Source organism: Myotis brandtii, unplaced genomic scaffold (assembly GCF_000412655.1).
Source record: "Myotis brandtii unplaced genomic scaffold, ASM41265v1 scaffold603, whole genome shotgun sequence".
In the NCBI taxonomy this organism is placed as follows: Eukaryota; Metazoa; Chordata; class Mammalia; order Chiroptera; family Vespertilionidae; genus Myotis; species Myotis brandtii.
In genome coordinates this window covers 192,134-209,689 of record NW_005370284.1, presented here as the reverse complement: position 1 = coordinate 209,689, position 17,556 = coordinate 192,134, and the positions used below count along the sequence as shown (strand labels likewise).

General features: G+C 59.9%; 1 protein-coding gene across 11 annotated transcripts in view; it reads left to right on the top strand.

The window, feature by feature from the left end:
- Window positions 1-17,556, top strand: part of CAMK2D (calcium/calmodulin-dependent protein kinase II delta) — a 156,286-nt gene that overhangs the window by 90,231 nt on the left and 48,499 nt on the right. For 10 of the 11 annotated variants that reach the window (XM_014550551.1, XM_014550549.1, XM_014550546.1 and 7 more), the window contains one exon: window positions 7,513-7,567. The exons of the other annotated variant lie outside the window; for it this stretch is intronic. In XM_014550551.1, coding sequence (XP_014406037.1) covers window positions 7,513-7,567 — 55 coding nt within the window. The remainder of the gene's footprint in view (window positions 1-7,512; window positions 7,568-17,556) is intronic. 11 annotated transcript variants of the gene reach the window in all.

The following is a 17,556-nucleotide window of genomic DNA, read 5'->3' as shown; positions in this document are numbered from 1 at the left end:
GCCAGCCCCACCCCCCACTGCCGCTGGTTGGGGCCTGTGGGCTGGGGGCAGCTCCTGCATTGAGCGTCTGCCCCCTGGTGGTCAGTGTGCATTATAGCGACCGGTCATTCCGCTGGTCATTCCACTGGTCATTCGATTTGCATATTATGCAAATTGTTCCCTTGGGAGTTCAACTGGGAGACCTGGAGTTTGATTGCTCACTATGATGTGTGCTGACCACCAGGGGCAGCATGGAACAAAGGAAGGCCGCAGCCGGAGGAAGGCCCCAGCCAGCAGCTGGAAGGCCTCCATCAGCCCCGATCACTGGCCAGGCCTAGGGACCCTGCCCATGCACAGATTTCGTGCACTGGGCCTCTAGTGTTATAATGTTGTGGAATATTGTGTTTTGCAAAAAAGACAAGATTCCACATCATTTATAGAACTCCATAGAGTATCTAGATTTATAGAAATATTAGCAGGGTAAGTATCCTTGAGAAAGCACATGCTTCTACAAGGTCGTGTCTAAAAGACTAAACATAGAGATTCCAGCAAAACACCCGGGGGCTCGGACTTGTTTGGAAAAGTCAAGGCAGGGGCTGCCGCCTTCGGCAAGGGCCCCCCAGAGGCCCCCGCCTTTCAGAGACTCCTCCTTACAGACTCTTCAACCAAGCCCTGCGCTTCCCCACACTCCAGAAATAGTCTGACACAAGTGCGGCCCCTGCCCGTCCCAGCTGTTCCGTGACGCCCCTTTAACCGGACTTACCGTGGCAGTAACGGCTCGGCGTCGGGTAGTGCGATGCCGCAGGCTTGGTGCGCGCGTCCGGTTGGCAGTCCCGTGCCCGCAGCTGGGACCTCGCTGCACTGACGCAGTGAGGGGGACGCGCCGCTCCCGCCTGTGCTGACGTGCGGCTCCACTCTCAGGGACCGCTTACAGCTCGGCAGCTGCCGTGTTGGAGACGCCACCGCAGCAACGACCGGAAGTGCGACTTGTTGTGTCTGGTAAACCGAATGCACGTCCGATTCCCACAAATGCAGCTGCAGGTGCCGCCCTGTCCACGCTTCTGCCCTCTCCCCACACGTGCAGCGTGTCCGTGTCAGACTGCTTCAGTCACACCCTTTGAAAGTCTGGGCCCTAAGAGCTATGTGACTGTGGCCACTCTGGTGACAGCCTGGGCGTGGAGACCCCCACCTGCGCGGGGGGACGCCCTCGGCTGGTGCCCAGGACACGGCAGACAGACGCCCGCACAGGAAGCAGGTCACTTTCTAAATGTGTTTTTGTACAAACAGCTTTGCAGCCTCTGAAACGCCTAACAGGGACCCTTTACTGCCGCGCTTACCGCCTTCATACTGACCTGGCTCCCTCCCCCGTGTGTTCCTCAGTGGCACCCACTCTGCAGCTGTGTGGCCGGCTCCCCTGGCCCGTCTCTGCAGACAAAGCAGCAGCTCTTCCTCCAGCGCAGGGGCTGCAGGAGCCGCGACCAGCTCGCGCCTGGGGATGGACCCCTCCCGACCCCAGGACAGCGCAGCCTGGACTCGGTGGCTCTGAGGAGCCGTGGGCTCTGCCACGTGCCGCCTTCCCGATCAAGCTGGGAAGGAGCCCGCCTTTGGGTCTGACATCGCTCAGCTGCTTTTCTGTTTCCTCCTAAAGTGTTGCTTAGTGTCCAGGCTTTGATCTGCCCCGGGTCCAGCCGGTGGGTGGCACCCAGACCCGCGTCCTCTCCCACGGGGCGGGGCCCTCCTCCAGGCCCTCCAGGCTCTCCAGTTGGTGTCATGGTGCGGGCACAGGCAGCTCTCCGCAGGCTGGTTCTGGGCCCTGGTGTGGGGACTTTTCCCTGGAAGCTTCGCCATGAGCTTCCCAGCCAGGCCCGGAGCTGTCTCCTGCCAGTTTGATGGAGGCCTTAGCACAGGTGGCGTATCCTTGCACTTCCAGTTCTAGCCCTGAGGGCCGGACTGAGCAAATGTTAATGGTGCCCTGCGTGTCACGAGCGGACCCAGGAGGCCAGGACAGGAGACAGCTGCGTGTTGGTGAGGCTCCGGGCAGCAGCCTTGCAGACACACTGAGGAGCAAGACGCTGGTCCGTCTGCTCCCTTCTCTCCCCTCCGTCCCTCTGCGGGAACACTGGTCCCTGGAGAGAAGCGTCATATCTGTGACCAGCAAGCGATGCTCTGGGCAGTGACTGAGTGGGACGGATGGGCGGGGAGAGGGGAGGCCGGTCACGTGCTGTGTGCGCGCCCTGGCGTCCAGGCTCCCGCACGCTCCTGTCACGTGTGCTCCCGTCCAGGCCTCGGAGCCACACACACAGCCTCCCGTGAGGGGCACAGAGACTGGCTTGAAAGGGCGGGGACAGCGGCAGGCAGAGAGTTTGCTTTTCAATCCTTCGTTTTCACTGCGAATGTGATGTTGACAATAGGGAACTTCTAGGACGTGTATTTCCAGCGAAGGAGCGTGGAGGGGGAGCCCTTGCTCACTAAGTGCCCAGCGCTGGGCCCTGTGGGCGAGGACAGGCTGGTGCTGTGGCCAGTCGCGGGCACGGCAGAGACCTGGACACGGGGCGGACGACGGGAGAGGTGTGCGTGGGGTTACGCGTGGGCCGGGGCACTGTCCGCTGCGTGTGTGGACGTTGCTCAGGTGTGTGCTCCACAGAAAGTGCTTTTGCTGAGTCGTTTCTTACTAAAAAGGTTAAAAGGCTGTAAACTCCCTTTTATCAGTTAGTGTCATCTGTCTTTCCCTGAAAAGCCAATTCTTACCGTTGTTTTGAGTCGTGTTTCGTTTTTACAGTTGATGATGGTACAGACGGTCCCACCAGGGTGCCAGCCCTTGGTGTGCTGGTGTGGGGTCATCATGAATCCTGTCGTACGTGCTGGTGTGGGGTCAGCACGTGTCCTGTCGTATGTGCTGGTGTGGGGTCAGCATGAGTCCTGTCGTATGTGCTGGTCCGTGAGGTCAGCACGTGTCCTGTCGTATGTGCTAGTGTGGGGTCAGCATGAGTCCTGTCGTGTGTGCTGGTGTGGGGCCAGCACGTGTCCTGTCGTACGTGCTGGTGTGGGGCCAGCACGTGTCCTGTCGTATGTGCTGGTGTGGGGCCAGCACGCGGCCTGTGGCGTGTGCAGCTGGTCCTGTCACTGTCTGTGATGTGGTGAGTGGGATAGTTAGGGGCATGGTGTCGGAGAACGGAGCCTCCGGTGGACTGACCTGAGGAGACGGTGTCAGAAAGCTTCATGTCATAGACGCCCCCAGCGGCTGCCCCTCGCCCTGCCGCACTGTGTGTTAATGACACCGCGATGGCACTGCGTCCGATGACGGAGAGCTGGAGCCAGGACCCGGGAAGCGGGGAGGGATGCACATAGTCAGTCCTCAGGATTCGCAGACACGTATCCGGGCGTTCACTGCTCACTCACATTCGTCTGTGAGCACATCAGCCCTCGGGCCACTTCTGAGTGGGGGCTGGGATCAGACCCGGGGGCGGCCCTGGCGGCCGGGGTGGCCAGCTGAGCTCAGGGCGGTGACACAGCGTGTCAGCTCTCAGACCGCCGTCTTTTCAGCCCACGGTTCTGCCTCTGTGGCGAGCGGCTGGCTAACGTGTCCATAGCACATGTGGGCGCGCTGTCAGTGTCCCTAAGTGCACAGCGGCCGCGAGGCTGCGAGGCGGCAGGGACAGCGTGTGAGCTGAGCTGGTGGAGACGTCCTGCGGGTGAGTCCTGGCGCCATGCTGTGCCACGCGTGACCAGGGATCCAGAGCGGGAGCATCAGAGCGGGGCAGGGACTGTAGCCGGCAGACAAGTGGGGGCCACAGGGGCTGGCCTGTCCCCGAGCACTGGCTGGGAGAACACCACGGCCCAGGGAGGCCTGGCCGGGAGGCCCCCGGACGTCGTTATAGCGACAGAAAACACATTTCTACATGGGATTGCTGGCGTGATTACCAGAGCGGGGCAGGGACTGTAGCCGGCAGACAAGTGGGGGCCACAGGGGCTGGCCTGTCCCCGAGCACTGGCTGGGAGAACACCACGGCCCAGGGAGGCCTGGCCGGGAGGCCCCCGGACGTCGTTATAGCGACAGAAAACATTTCTACATGGGATTGCTGGCGTGATTACTTGGGGGTATTGTTCTCCACTGTCCTTAGCCTGGGAGAGGGCAGCCGTGCAGGGACTGACGAGGAATGTGATGCCTCCAGTGACGATGTGCTGCTGTTCACGGGAGAACTGAAGCCCAGTCTCCAAAACGTGCTTACAGATTCCCACGAAAGAGCTTAAGTCTCCTCCGCACGCTCACTGGGAGGAGTGTGGCCCGGAGGTGGCGCTGGGGCTCTGTCCAGCCGAGACCCCGCCCCAGCCCGGGTCTCAGGAGGGGGGGGCCACACCTGTCCAGCTGAGACCCCGCCCCAGCCCTGGTCTCAGGAGGGGGGCCACACCTGTCCAGCTGAGACCCCGCCCCAGCCCTGGTCTCAGGAGGGGGGCCACACCTGTCCAGCTGAGACCCCGCCCCAGCCCTGGTCTCAGGAGGGGGGCCACACCTGTCCAGCTGAGACCCCGCCCCCAGTGGAAGGCCAGCTGAGACAGGAGCCACGGTGGGGGTCAGGGCCAGGCTGGTGGGGCCCCTGTGTGGAGACTGGGTTTCCTGGTTGGATTAGCACATGAAACACATCCAGGGTTTCTGGAAGGAGGCAGGGTCGGAGGAGCAGGGAGAATGTGCACGTGTTTCCCCGTAAAGATGTGCTGGGTTTCTGCTGTCCTGACATGGTCCTCTCGGTCGGCCTCGCCTGCCTGACGCCGGCAGGACATGGGACGATCTGGAGTCGTGGGAGGCAGGAGCTTGGCCAGTGGCTTGTCTAATCACTGCCCTGCGCTGGCTGTGGCTGGCGGGCGCCTCCCTGAGACTGGTTTGAACCGGAAACAGGGTCTGGTCACCGGGATGCCTCTGAGCAGCTGGACTTGTTCAGATTCGTCCCCCCAAAGGACGGCTGTTCCCCTGTTAGGGCAGCAGTGGTTGTGGGACTGAGGAACGTGTGACCCCGACACAAGCAGACGTAGTCCCAGCCCCCAGCGGTGCCGGGTGCCCTGCTCGCTCTGCACCCTGGGCCTGGCCACGGGAGCCACCAGCGGCTCAAGGACGGCTGTTCCCCTGTTAGGGCAGCAGTGGTTGTCGGACTGAGGAACGTGTGCCCCCGACACAAGCAGACGTGAGTCCCAGCCCCCAGCGGTGCCCGGTGCCCTGCTCGCTCTGCACCCTGGGCCTGGCCGCGGGAGCCCACCGGCGGCTCCTACCCAGGCGCACAGTGAGACTTACTCCTCGGCTTTGTAGCCTGGAGTCCACCTCACTCTCCCACCGCTCGGCTCACTGAAGCAGACACTGCTCCCCCTCTCGTCCGCCCGTGAGGACTGCGAGGCTCTCAGAAAAGGCAGTGCCTGCTCGCCCAGCTTCCCCCCGCCCCTGGCTGAGCCTGGGAGCAGGCAGGGGGGTGGGAACGTCGGCCCGTGGTCTGTGGGAGGTCCGCAGAGTCACTCGGTCTGGCCCTGCCGAGGCATTAGGGCGAGTTAATTGTTGGACCACGTGTAGCCGGCGCAGGTCTGAACGTGTAAGTGTGTGGCCCCCAGCGGATGTGATTGATGCCCGGACGGCCCTGCCGAGGCATTAGGGCGAGTTAATTGTTGGACCATGTGTAGCAGGCGCAGGTCTAAACGTGTAAGTGTGTTGCCCGCAGCGGATGTGATCTCGGCCCTCAGCAGAAACCAGGCCCCCCGCCCCCCCGTGTGGAGGCGGCAGCAGGCGTCTCACGTGCAGGTGGGAGAGGCCCCCTCCAGCCCCAGGAGGCTGCACCTGCTGCGTGGGGAGTGGGTGCAGAGAGAGACGGGGGCGAGCACCGAGCATCCGGGCTTTTGAAACATGGTTCCCGTTTGGTCTGTGGGTGAGGAGGAATTCCAGGAACTGAAGGAAGCTCAGCCGTTAGTGCAAGCAAGCGATGCTGCCCACACGTCCAGGCGGCCCCCCCATCCCCTACGTTCTGAGCCGTCCCCCTGCTAGGACAGACGCCCACTTTCCAAGGGATCATCTGGCAGGGGGGGCGGGTCTCTGCCTTGGAGAAATTCCTGGGGAGGGGGTTGGAAAGGTTCAGTAGCCAGCCAGGATGATGTCTGAAGGGCTTGGCATTGGACTCCAGGAATGGACTTCGGCTCTGGCCGGTGTGGTCCAGTGGTTAGTGTCGGCCGCACACCGAAGGGTCGCAGGTTTGATTCCCGGACAAGGGCACCTTCCTGGGTTACAGGTTCACGCCCGCCCCTGGTCAGAGCGTGTGCAGGAGGCACCTAGTCAATGTGTCTCCCTCACATCAATGTTTCTCTTTCTCTCTCTCTCTCTACCCCCGAACCCCTTCCTTCCGTCCAACTCTCTGAAAAGCAATGGGAAAAGGTCCTCTGTGAGGATTAACAAAACAAACAAACAAAAAATGAATTAAAGGATGGCTTTGCATTGGGTCTGAGCCTGGGAGGAGCATGGTGCTGCGAAGTCCCTCGCAGGCGGTGGTAGTCGGTGTGACAGTTCATGGTTCTCTTGAGTCCACGTTTCCCACGTGGCAGCCATCACTGCGTGGAGAACACGCTAAGGACGGGCCGTGGTGCATCGTGTCCGGTCCTGACTGCTCAGAAGCAGGTCCCACGAGGCGGCCGCTTCTGCCCCTGCAGCCGCCAGCGACGGCCTCGCCACGCAGGCACTTGTGTCATCAGGAGGCTGGCCTCTGTGGGGCGCGTTGTGTGAGTTCTCACGTGTTAACTGCAGAGGCTCGGGAGGCGCCGAGTGCTCTCCGTGTGCTCTGGCTCGTTGTCAGTAAAAGCCTCGCCCCTGGAGCCTTGAGGCCGTGCTAGTGTGAGGAGCTAGTCGATTATTTTATGCACATTTTTGGCTTCTAACTTGGTAAGTGACGTGAGTTTAGACAGGTCGGCCAGGGAGTGCTGTGTTGGGATTCCCCAGGAAAGGGGCGCAGAGGCAGAGACCCCTGACCAGACTCTCACCGTCCTGGCCGGTCCTCAGTGGGCAGAGCATCGTCCTGCGCACAGGGGCTCGGACCAGTTCCAGGCGAGGCACGTACCGGGTGCGGGGTGACCCTGGTCGGGGTGCATGCGGGAGGCAGCCGAGGGGCGTTTCTCTCCTCCCCTCCCTTCCGCTATAGAATCAATGAAAAGCACATATCCTCGGGGGAGGATTAAAATAGAGCGAGCCTGGCACCGTGGTCCTGTCGGCCCTGGCTGGTGTGGACAGCGTGGCCTGGGGGGCAGTCTGGAGCCATGGCAGATGTTGTAACTCCTTCCACTGGTCGGTCCTCACCAGCAGCCTGGGGTCACTCCCCTCCTTCACCTTCCAGCCGTCCGTCAGGGCAGGCACCAGGTCATTACAAGCCAGTTCGTCTGACTGTGACCACACAGTTAGCATGAAGGGGCCGACCCTCCTGCGGGGCCTGTGTGAGCCCCGCGCTGGGCAGGGTGCTGGGCAGGGAGGAGCTGGGGTCGCCCGCACCTGTAACACTGCCTTCTCTCTCTCCCCAGTGCGGCTGCACGACAGCATCTCGGAGGAGGGCTTCCACTACCTGGTGTTCGACCTGTGAGTACCTCCCGGCCTGACGACCACTGTCCGGGCTGCCCCCCACATCACCACCCGTCAGGAACAGTCAGCCCAGCTCCCCGGGCGGAGGGGAGTGGCCCTCAGTGACGGCTGTGGCCTGGGGTTGCACTGTGACGGCATCCCCAGTGCAGCTTCCCGGGGGTCGCCCCGCAGGCCTGAGTGCACGCACTTGTCATTTTGTATAAAAAGGAGCGTCAAGCAAGGGCCCCGCGGCTGGTTCACTCGGGGTCACAGCACCTCAGACTCAGCTGCCAGCCCTGCTCCTGGCTGTGCTCCCAGACGCGCAGGTCCCCTGTCTCCACTCGGGGCTGCCCTCCCCTGTCCTGTCCCCACACTCAGGGCTGCCCTCCCCTGTCCTGTCCCCACACGCGGGGCTGCCCTCCTCTCTCACCCACACGCGGGGCTGCCCTCCCCTGTCCTGTCCCCACACGTGGGGCTGCCTTCCCCTGTCCTGTCCCCACACTCGGGCTGCCCTCCCCCTGTCCTGTCCCCACACGCGGGGCTGCCCTCCTCTCTCACCCACACGCGGGGCTGCCCTCCCCTGTCCTGTCCCCACACGCGGGGCTGCCCTCCTCTCTCACCCACACGCGGGGCTGCCCTCCCACACGCAGGGCTGCCCTCCCCTCTCACCCACACGCAGGGCTGCCCTCCCCTGTCCCACACGCAGGGCTGCCCTCCCCTCTCACCCACACGCGGGGCTGCCCAGGGCAGGACACTGCCTCGCGTTCTTCTTAGGAGTCAAAGCTGAAAACCCCGCTTCTACCCAGAAAAACCCCCGCTTGTCATCGGCCAGGATTGGTCGCTGCGAGAGGAAGGGGAGTGCCAAGGGTGACGGGCGGCGGGGTCTGTAGGCCAAGGCTCTGTGCGTGACAGGGTGGGAGGGCCTGGGAGCAGTCGGCTCCGGCTGGACGGGACGTGGTGACACAGACCATCACGTGGCGGGAGGGGCTTCAGAGGACACACGTCCTAGAAGTCAGTCTGACCCTGCACGGCAGACATGCTCCTGTCACTTGACGTCACCAGTTCACTCCTCGGAGCAACGTCCTTGGAAAGTGTGTCCTCAGCAGACAAAGCTTCCTGCTGAGCCATGTCCAGTGCGTCCTCCTTTATACGAGACACAGAGAGGAGGCAGACCCGCCTGAGGGCCCAGCGAGAGCAGCTGTGCCGTCACAGGAAACGCACCGCCTGGCTCCTCTCCGGCTGTTACCGTGACGTGTGGGGAACAGAAAAGAAAGGCTCTTTCATAGGATGAGTCTAAAGGGCAGTGGGTGTAGGTTTGGTTCATGCAGCCCTTCGGTGCCGTCACTGAGGAACCCAGGTCTGTCTGTCTGTCCGTCCTCTCTCGCAGGTGGGCATGTCCTCTGGCTCAGGTTCCCCTGATGGAGAAGTGGGAGCGTTAGCTCATGGCATGTATTTCATCCGCTTCCTCTCCCGTCCTGAGAAGCTGTGTTCGTCCTTGGTTAGCCCTGCTTGTCATGCCCATGTCTGAGCCGAGACTGGCAAAGGCATACCTTCCCGGGGCTCTGACCCAGCGTGAGGCCGGGCTGGTCGTAGGCCCGGGAGCTGGTCACACGATGCTCAGTTCCGAGCGGCAGCATGGCCTGTTGGGTGGGCGGCCAGCATGTGGGTGACGCGTGTGCAGGGGACAGGCTGAAGCCCCGTGTGTGCAGGCACTGGCGCCATCACTCCTGGCCCCAGTCCCACCTGCGCATCCTTTCTCAGCTCCTGTTTGCTTTTCCCGTGACCCATCCTCCCTTCCTGCTTCTCCAGGTCCCTTCTCTCATGACGTCCTTTCTCTTTTAAAAACTTGCTTCAGCCCGGCCAGCACTCAGTGGTGAGCGTCAGACTATGAACCAGGAGGTCACGGTTCAATTCCCGGTCAGGGTACATGCCCGGGTTGCAGGCATGCAAGAGGCAGCCGTTCAATGATTCTCTCTGATCATTTCTCTTTCTCTCTCTCCCTCTCTCTCTCCCCCCCCCCCTTCCTCCCTGAAATCAGTTTTTAAAAAACATAAATGTGTAATTCCTCTAAATCATCTGAGGGTGGCAGTGGCGTCCTGTGAAGAGGGGAGTAAGTGCCTCATGAGAACATGTTTCAGAGTCGAGAACATGTTTCAGAGTCGGTAAGGAAAGTGTGGTCTTCAGGTCCGTGAATGCCCTCTGGGGAAGCTGGAGTCACCGCGCAGTCAGTTCCAAGGGGAGGCATCGGCTCGCCTCCCTCCAGGGCCCTGTGGCCGCCTCCGGGGGGCTGGCAGGGCTCCCACACCCCGGCCCGGCAGCCGTGACGGACTGAGTGCAGGTCTGTTTGTAGGTGCGCTGAGTGTTCCTGGTGGACACCTTTCTTTCCTGAAAAGCAACCCGAGGGCTGTGGGTCTGTGGAAAAGTCGCGTCATCTGCAGTTTAATGGGCAGGCTTGTTGGGTGTCTGCGCAGCGTTAGCAGCCGCTCTGCAGGGGGACCGGGGACCAGGGGAAAGGCTGCAGCAGAGCGCAGGTGTCCTCACCGCAGCAAGGGGAGGGGGGGTTCACGCAGGGCGGCCCTCCGGGGCCGGGGCCCGGGCTCCCTGAGCTCCATGGAGCGAGGCCTGGGGTCCCAGGGGCAGGGCCTCGCCAGGAGTCGTCTGACTGACGTGTCAGAGAAGGGGTGGCCCCTGCAGGGGAGGGAGCGCCCATGTGGAGCCATCGCACCGGGTGAGACAGCACCGGGCGACGTGTGCCATCTCCCCGGGAACGGAGGAGGCGATGGAGAGAGGGCTGACCCAGAGCGAGGCTTGCATTTCCAGCTCACACTCCCCAGGGCCGGCCATTGAACTCGACCTTGTCTCTGAGCCGGTCTTTCCCTGCATGGCGAGCGGTAGGGCAGGTGGGAGCTGTCGCTGTCTCGCTTGTCCTGTCCTGTCCTGTCCCGGGGGCCACTGGGCCACTCGCATCAATTGGAGATTTCCGGTAGAATCAGTGGGGCTCCTGGTGTCCTGTTTAAATATTAGAAACTGTCAGGATTCTAAACTGTTAGGGGAAAATGCCATTATTACATCTTCAAAAGAACTTCCCTCTGCCCCCCCACTCCCCAGCAAAAGCCCATCCGGTACGTGAAGTGCTTCTCTCTCCCCCTGTTCTGAGCGTTGGTGTTTTCCAGGTAAGAAATCCTATTCGCGGTGCATGGTGGTGCCCACACGCGGACGGCACTGTGCCTGACGCTCGGGAAGCCGTGGTTCTGAACGTGTCCCGGTGCCACGGATCCAGGAGCGCGCGCGGCCGTGCTGCCCGCCCCTCTTAGCGCAGCTGTGCTTCTGGAAGGCTGGGCTTGCTTTATACTTACGTATATTTTTCATGTCCACGGATTTTGAAATTGTCATAATATTAAAAATACTTTTTCAAACCACACCCTTTGGCCGGAAGCTGGTAGTTGTGTTGGTGATGTCGGGACTGAAGGGCAGTCAGACGCCTTCCCTCTTCAGAGCTCTCACACTCAGAAAGGCAGGGCAGCGTGGAAACGCCGCGGTGCAGACCTGCGCGGAAAAGCGTGAGCACGGTTGCGGGGTGTCGGGCCGAGGTTGCGGCAGACAGAGTGACGTCTGGGGCTGTCCTTCATCCCGAGAGCACACTCTCCACGCCCAGCCTGCAGGCGAGCTCCCTGGAGGACAGCGAGGGAGCCCCCGTGCCAGGCGCCTGCTTCCTTCCCCCGCCGGGGCACTGGGTGCGCAGCCACAGTCAGCAAGCTCACCACAGGCGGACCAGCTCCCCGCCCCCCGTCTGCGAGCACCTCTGGGCTGCCCAGGCGCTGGTCCCCCGTGCTTGGTTAGTGCAGCTCTTCTCGTGCTGGCGATGCCTCCTGGGCCCCGTGCACATCTCCCTGCACGCTTCCCGCTTGTCACAGGTCCAGGACCAGCGTGGTCTTCTCAGTGTCCTGTGCCTACTATTCAGAGCAAATTTCATTCCTCTTAAAACTGCCTGGCGTGATCTTGGCTGCTTTCAGATTTGGCAACTGAATAAAGCTGAGTGTAAATACCTGTGTGCAGTGTTTGTGTTGACATAGTTTTCAGCTCCTTTGGGTAAATACCAAGGAGCATGGTTGCTGGGCCCTATGAGTGTGTGTAGTTGTGTAAGAAGGCACCGCACCGCCTCCCCAGGGGCTGCGCCGTGTGCATACCCACGGGCAGTGAGCTTCCTGCTGCTCCGCACCCCGCACTGGGGGCGGCCCCGGCCTGTGCGTGTGACAGGCGTGCCGCTCTCTGCCTCCATTTGCCTGCCCTGGGCAGCTCCCCGCCATCGGTGTGTCTCCTCTGGTGAGGTCTCTCTTTGGGTCTTTTGCCCATTTTTTAATCAGACTGTTTATCTTTGGTGTGGAGCTTTAAGCTTCTTTGTCCTCTTCGATAGCCCTTCACGAGATCTCTGCAAATGCTCTAGTTGACATTGACTTTGGGAGAGTGAAAGTTTCTACTTTTAATGAAATTCAGCTTTTCAGTGATTTATTTTCATGGGTTGTGCCTTTGATGTTGTATCTAAAAGTCATCGCCAAACCCAGGGTCATCTACATATTCCCTTATGCTATCTCCCAGCAGTTTCATGGTTTTGCATTTCACATTTCAGGCTCTGATCCACTTGGAGTTCATTGTTGTGACAGGTGTGAGGTCCGTGTCTAGATTCATGTTTTGCACGTGGCTGTCCAGTGGCTCCAGCACCGTTGGTTGAGTTCATGGTCTTCGCTCCTGTGTCAGAGGTGGGCTGGCTGTGTTCTGGGCTCCGTTCTGTCCCACGGTGTCTGTCCGTTCTCTCACCAATCCCACGCTCTCCATTACGGTAGCTTCTCCTCCTGGTCTGTGAGGGCTCTTCTGGGTCTTGGCCCCTCACATACAAACTTCAGGATCAGTGTCTCCGTCTCCACAGGTGACTGGAGACGTTGGCTGGAGTTTGTGCTGAACTTACAGATTGGCTTGTTGAGAGCTGGCACCTGGACAACAGCAAGTCTTCCTGATGATTGACGTGGAAATCTCTCCATTCGCGTAGCTCTTCTGCGAGATCTTCGCCAGCGCTGTGCAGTTTTTCCATGTGGTGCTTCCATGGAAGACGTACATCCAAGTATCTCCTTTCTGGGAAGTGGGATGTAGATGGGCACGTGTTTTAATTTCACTTGCCTACTTGTACTCTATAAGAAGTCAGTAGGCTGTCAGATGTTAACCTCGTACCTGCAGCTTGTTGTGATGGCTTAGCTCCGCAAGTTTCATTGTCAATCCGTAGGGTTTTCTGCATAGAGAATCAGTCATCTGTGCGCAGACACCACTGTATTCTTTCCTGCCAATGCGTACACTTCATTCCCTCTATTGTCTAGGATTCCAGGGCGAGAGAGGACACCCTGCCTCGTTCTGATCTTGGTGGGACAGCAACCACTTCCTCACTATGAAGTGTAATATTACGTATTTCGTAGATTTTTTAAATCAAGTGGAGGAGGGTCCCTTCCGTTCCTAGTTTGCTGAACGTTATTAGCAGGCTGGGTATTGAGTTTTGCCAGGTGTTTTTTCTGCACCAGTTGATCTGACCTTGTCTAACCAGAGAGGTATCGTCTTAGAGCACCGGACGTGCCGGCTGGGCACAGGTTGGCCTGTGTCCGCGATGGCGTGAGCCCGCTGTGAAGACCGCGTCTGTTCCGGCTCCCCACTGGGCGGACTGGCCTCCCGAGAGTGACGGAACCAAACCCAGGCGCAGGGTCACCGTGGTTGGAGTCGCCATTCTCTGCCGCTGCTGCAAGTGGCGAAATCTGTCCAGGAGATCGGAGGGAACCCTGTTTAATGACTTGTTCGTGGTGTCTGGTCTCACATAGAACAAATGGAAAGGCGATCAGTCCTTGTTCTGGAAAATAAGACGGCATCTCACCAGGGTCCTGGGACGGGGAGGAGAGAGCAGGGGGGGGAGCAGCTGCGCCGGCTCCGTTTCGCTCCATGAAAATCTCCTCCTTGAAAAACGGGCAGGGTTTCTGGTGGAAGATTTCACACGGAAGCTGCACCGTAACGTCCAGCTGCCCCTCACCCCTCAGGACCTGCGAGTGAGGCAAGGCCAGCCGAGGTTTTAATTTTGTTAAATTAGCGTGAACCAGGTAAGGACTGGGCAGAGCTTACCGCCTACACAGACGGCCAGAGAGGACTGACACAGACAGACAGACGGCCCAAAGAAGACTGAGCCACAGACAGACAGGCAGAGAGGACTGACATAGACAGACGGACAGAGACGACCGACACAGACAGACAGCCAGAGAGGACTGACGCAGACAGACGGCCAGAGAGGACTGGCACAGACAGACAGACGGCCCAAAGAAGACTGAGCCACAGACAGACAGGCAGAGAGGACTGACATAGACAGACGGACAGAGACGACCGACACAGACAGACAGCCAGAGAGGACTGACGCAGACAGACGGCCAGAGAGGACTGGCACAGACAGACAGACGGCCCAAAGAAGACTGAGCCACAGACAGACAGGCAGAGAGGACTGACATAGACAGACGGACAGAGACGACCGACACAGACAGACAGCCAGAGAGGACTGACGCAGACAGACGGCCAGAGAGGACTGGCACAGACAGACAGACGGCCCAAAGAAGACTGAGCCACAGACAGACAGGCAGAGAGGACTGACATAGACAGACGGACAGAGACGACCGACACAGACAGACAGCCAGAGAGGACTGACGCAGACAGACGGCCAGAGAGGACTGGCACAGACAGACAGACGGCCCAAAGAAGACTGAGCCACAGACAGACAGGCAGAGAGGACTGACATAGACAGACGGACAGAGACGACCGACACAGACAGACAGCCAGAGAGGACTGACGCAGACAGACGGCCAGAGAGGACTGGCACAGACAGACAGACGGCCCAAAGAAGACTGAGCCACAGACAGACAGGCAGAGAGGACTGACATAGACAGACGGACAGAGACGACCGACACAGACAGACAGCCAGAGAGGACTGACGCAGACAGACGGCCAGAGAGGACTGGCACAGACAGACAGACGGCCCAAAGAAGACTGAGCCACAGACAGACAGGCAGAGAGGACTGACATAGACAGACGGACAGAGACGACCGACACAGACAGACAGCCAGAGAGGACTGACGCAGACAGACGGCCAGAGAGGACTGGCACAGACAGACAGACGGCCCAAAGAAGACTGAGCCACAGACAGACAGGCAGAGAGGACTGACATAGACAGACGGACAGAGACGACCGACACAGACAGACAGCCAGAGAGGACTGACGCAGACAGACGGCCAGAGAGGACTGGCACAGACAGACAGACGGCCCAAAGAAGACTGAGCCACAGACAGACAGGCAGAGAGGACTGACATAGACAGACGGACAGAGACGACCGACACAGACAGACAGCCAGAGAGGACTGACGCAGACAGACGGCCAGAGAGGACTGGCACAGACAGACAGACGGCCCAAAGAAGACTGAGCCACAGACAGACAGGCAGAGAGGACTGACATAGACAGACGGACAGAGACGACCGACACAGACAGACAGCCAGAGAGGACTGACGCAGACAGACGGCCAGAGAGGACTGGCACAGACAGACAGACGGCCCAAAGAAGACTGAGCCACAGACAGACAGGCAGAGAGGACTGACATAGACAGACGGACAGAGACGACCGACACAGACAGACAGCCAGAGAGGACTGACGCAGACAGACGGCCAGAGAGGACTGGCACAGACAGACAGACGGCCCAAAGAAGACTGAGCCACAGACAGACAGGCAGAGAGGACTGACATAGACAGACGGACAGAGACGACCGACACAGACAGACAGCCAGAGAGGACTGACGCAGACAGACGGCCAGAGAGGACTGGCACAGACAGACAGACGGCCCAAAGAAGACTGAGCCACAGACAGACAGGCAGAGAGGACTGACATAGACAGACGGACAGAGACGACCGACACAGACAGACAGCCAGAGAGGACTGACGCAGACAGACGGCCAGAGAGGACTGGCACAGACAGACAGACGGCCCAAAGAAGACTGAGCCACAGACAGACAGGCAGAGAGGACTGACATAGACAGACGGACAGAGACGACCGACACAGACAGACAGCCAGAGAGGACTGACGCAGACAGACGGCCAGAGAGGACTGGCACAGACAGACAGACGGCCCAAAGAAGACTGAGCCACAGACAGACAGGCAGAGAGGACTGACATAGACAGACGGACAGAGACGACCGACACAGACAGACAGCCAGAGAGGACTGACGCAGACAGACGGCCAGAGAGGACTGGCACAGACAGACAGACGGCCCAAAGAAGACTGAGCCACAGACAGACAGGCAGAGAGGACTGACATAGACAGACGGACAGAGACGACCGACACAGACAGACGGACGGACAGAGAGGACTGACACAGACAGACGGCCCAAAGAAGACTGAGACACAGACAGACAGGCGGCCCAGAGAGGACTGACAGCCAGAGAGGCGCCCGCAGGAGGGAGGGAGGCCGTCCCGTGGCTCGTGGAGCTGCCAGAGCTGCTGTGCGAAGCCTGGTTGTTCTGACCTGGAGCAGTGAGGCTCCCACCTGTGGGTCACGCCCTGTGCTGTTGATGGAGGGTTTCTGGGCGGAAGGGGCTAGGAACCTTCTGGAATTCTCACATCCATCGTGGTGAGTGGATGGCTGGATTCATGTTCTCATGCACAGTGTCCGCATTTGTGAGCGCATGTTCGACATTGATCAGGTCAGCGATCGGGCCAAGAGTCCTGCGGTTTTCCTCCGACCTCAGCAGGAAAGCCCATTCCCCGGAGTTTGCCCCCCCCAGGGGGGGGGGGGGGTGCGGGGCACCTAGTGATGGCTCGGTGTGGGTGGGGCAGCGTCTGGCTGGAAGTCAGCCTGCACGCCTGTGCGCGGTGGGGAAGCGGGCCTCCGGCTCTGGCTCGGGGTCTGTGACGGGGGTTTCACTGTGCTGGTTGTGACGTGCGCCTGTGTGTGGGACCCTGATTCCCTCCGCGGTCTCTCCGGCTAAATCAGGCCGTTGACATAAATTACATTTTGGATGAAAGCTCTAAAAATGTACGGTTCTCTGTATTTTTATTCAGAACAAGGTATGATACTGATTTGAAATCTTTCCTTAATGCAAATGTATTCCCTTCAGTTCACACCTGGACGCTTTATTGCCAACCTCTGTTCCCCCTGGCGGCTGTCAGTCATGCCAAGTGCACCGAGAGCGCCGGCACAGGGCAGCTCGCACAGCTCCGTGCCCTCGCCACGGGAAGGGTGGACAGAGGGCGGCAGCCTGGGACAGCGGTCATGACCCAGGACTCCCTCCGGGTCACAGTCGGGGGAGCGGCTGCTCAGTGCTGAGCAGGGCCCACGGCCTGGCAGCAGGAATTCACCCGGGTGGGAGGGGCTTCTCCCCAGGGGACCCGCACTGGGTGGGCGCCAGGAGCCGCCATGGTGATGAGGTGGCCCCTTGGCAACGTGGAGGTTTGCCCTAAATTTCAAATGTGGGTGCGCTCAGCCCAGCAGTTTTACCTAAGAAAGAGGTGAGTGTCTGAGGGCGCACACACGCGTGGACTTCCGTGGCTTATTTCAACTGGAAAGGCTTCCGACTGGAGGCAGGGCCCCGACTCCTGTGGAAGGAAGTCACAGTGGCCTAATGTGCCTGTCGCCCCACCCACTGGGTGAGGACAGTGTGTTTTCTTTGTGTCTTTGCGCGGAGGGAAGTGTCCGTGTTCACAGATGAGCAAGCTAAAGGGATGCGCGTGAAGTACATCTATGCCAGAGGGTGATATCGGTGTCGAGAGAGGGGGGCGCTTGGTGCACCTCCATAGCTTTAAAATTCCCTATCACACTGTAACTTTGAAATTTAAAACCATGCTGTTTTAGGGGAAAGAAAGAAACCCAAGCCAGAGATTTTGGAGGATTCTAGCCCAAACCAGTCGCCTGTGGGCCCTGGAGAAGCAGCGCCTCCAGGCCGGCCACCCCCC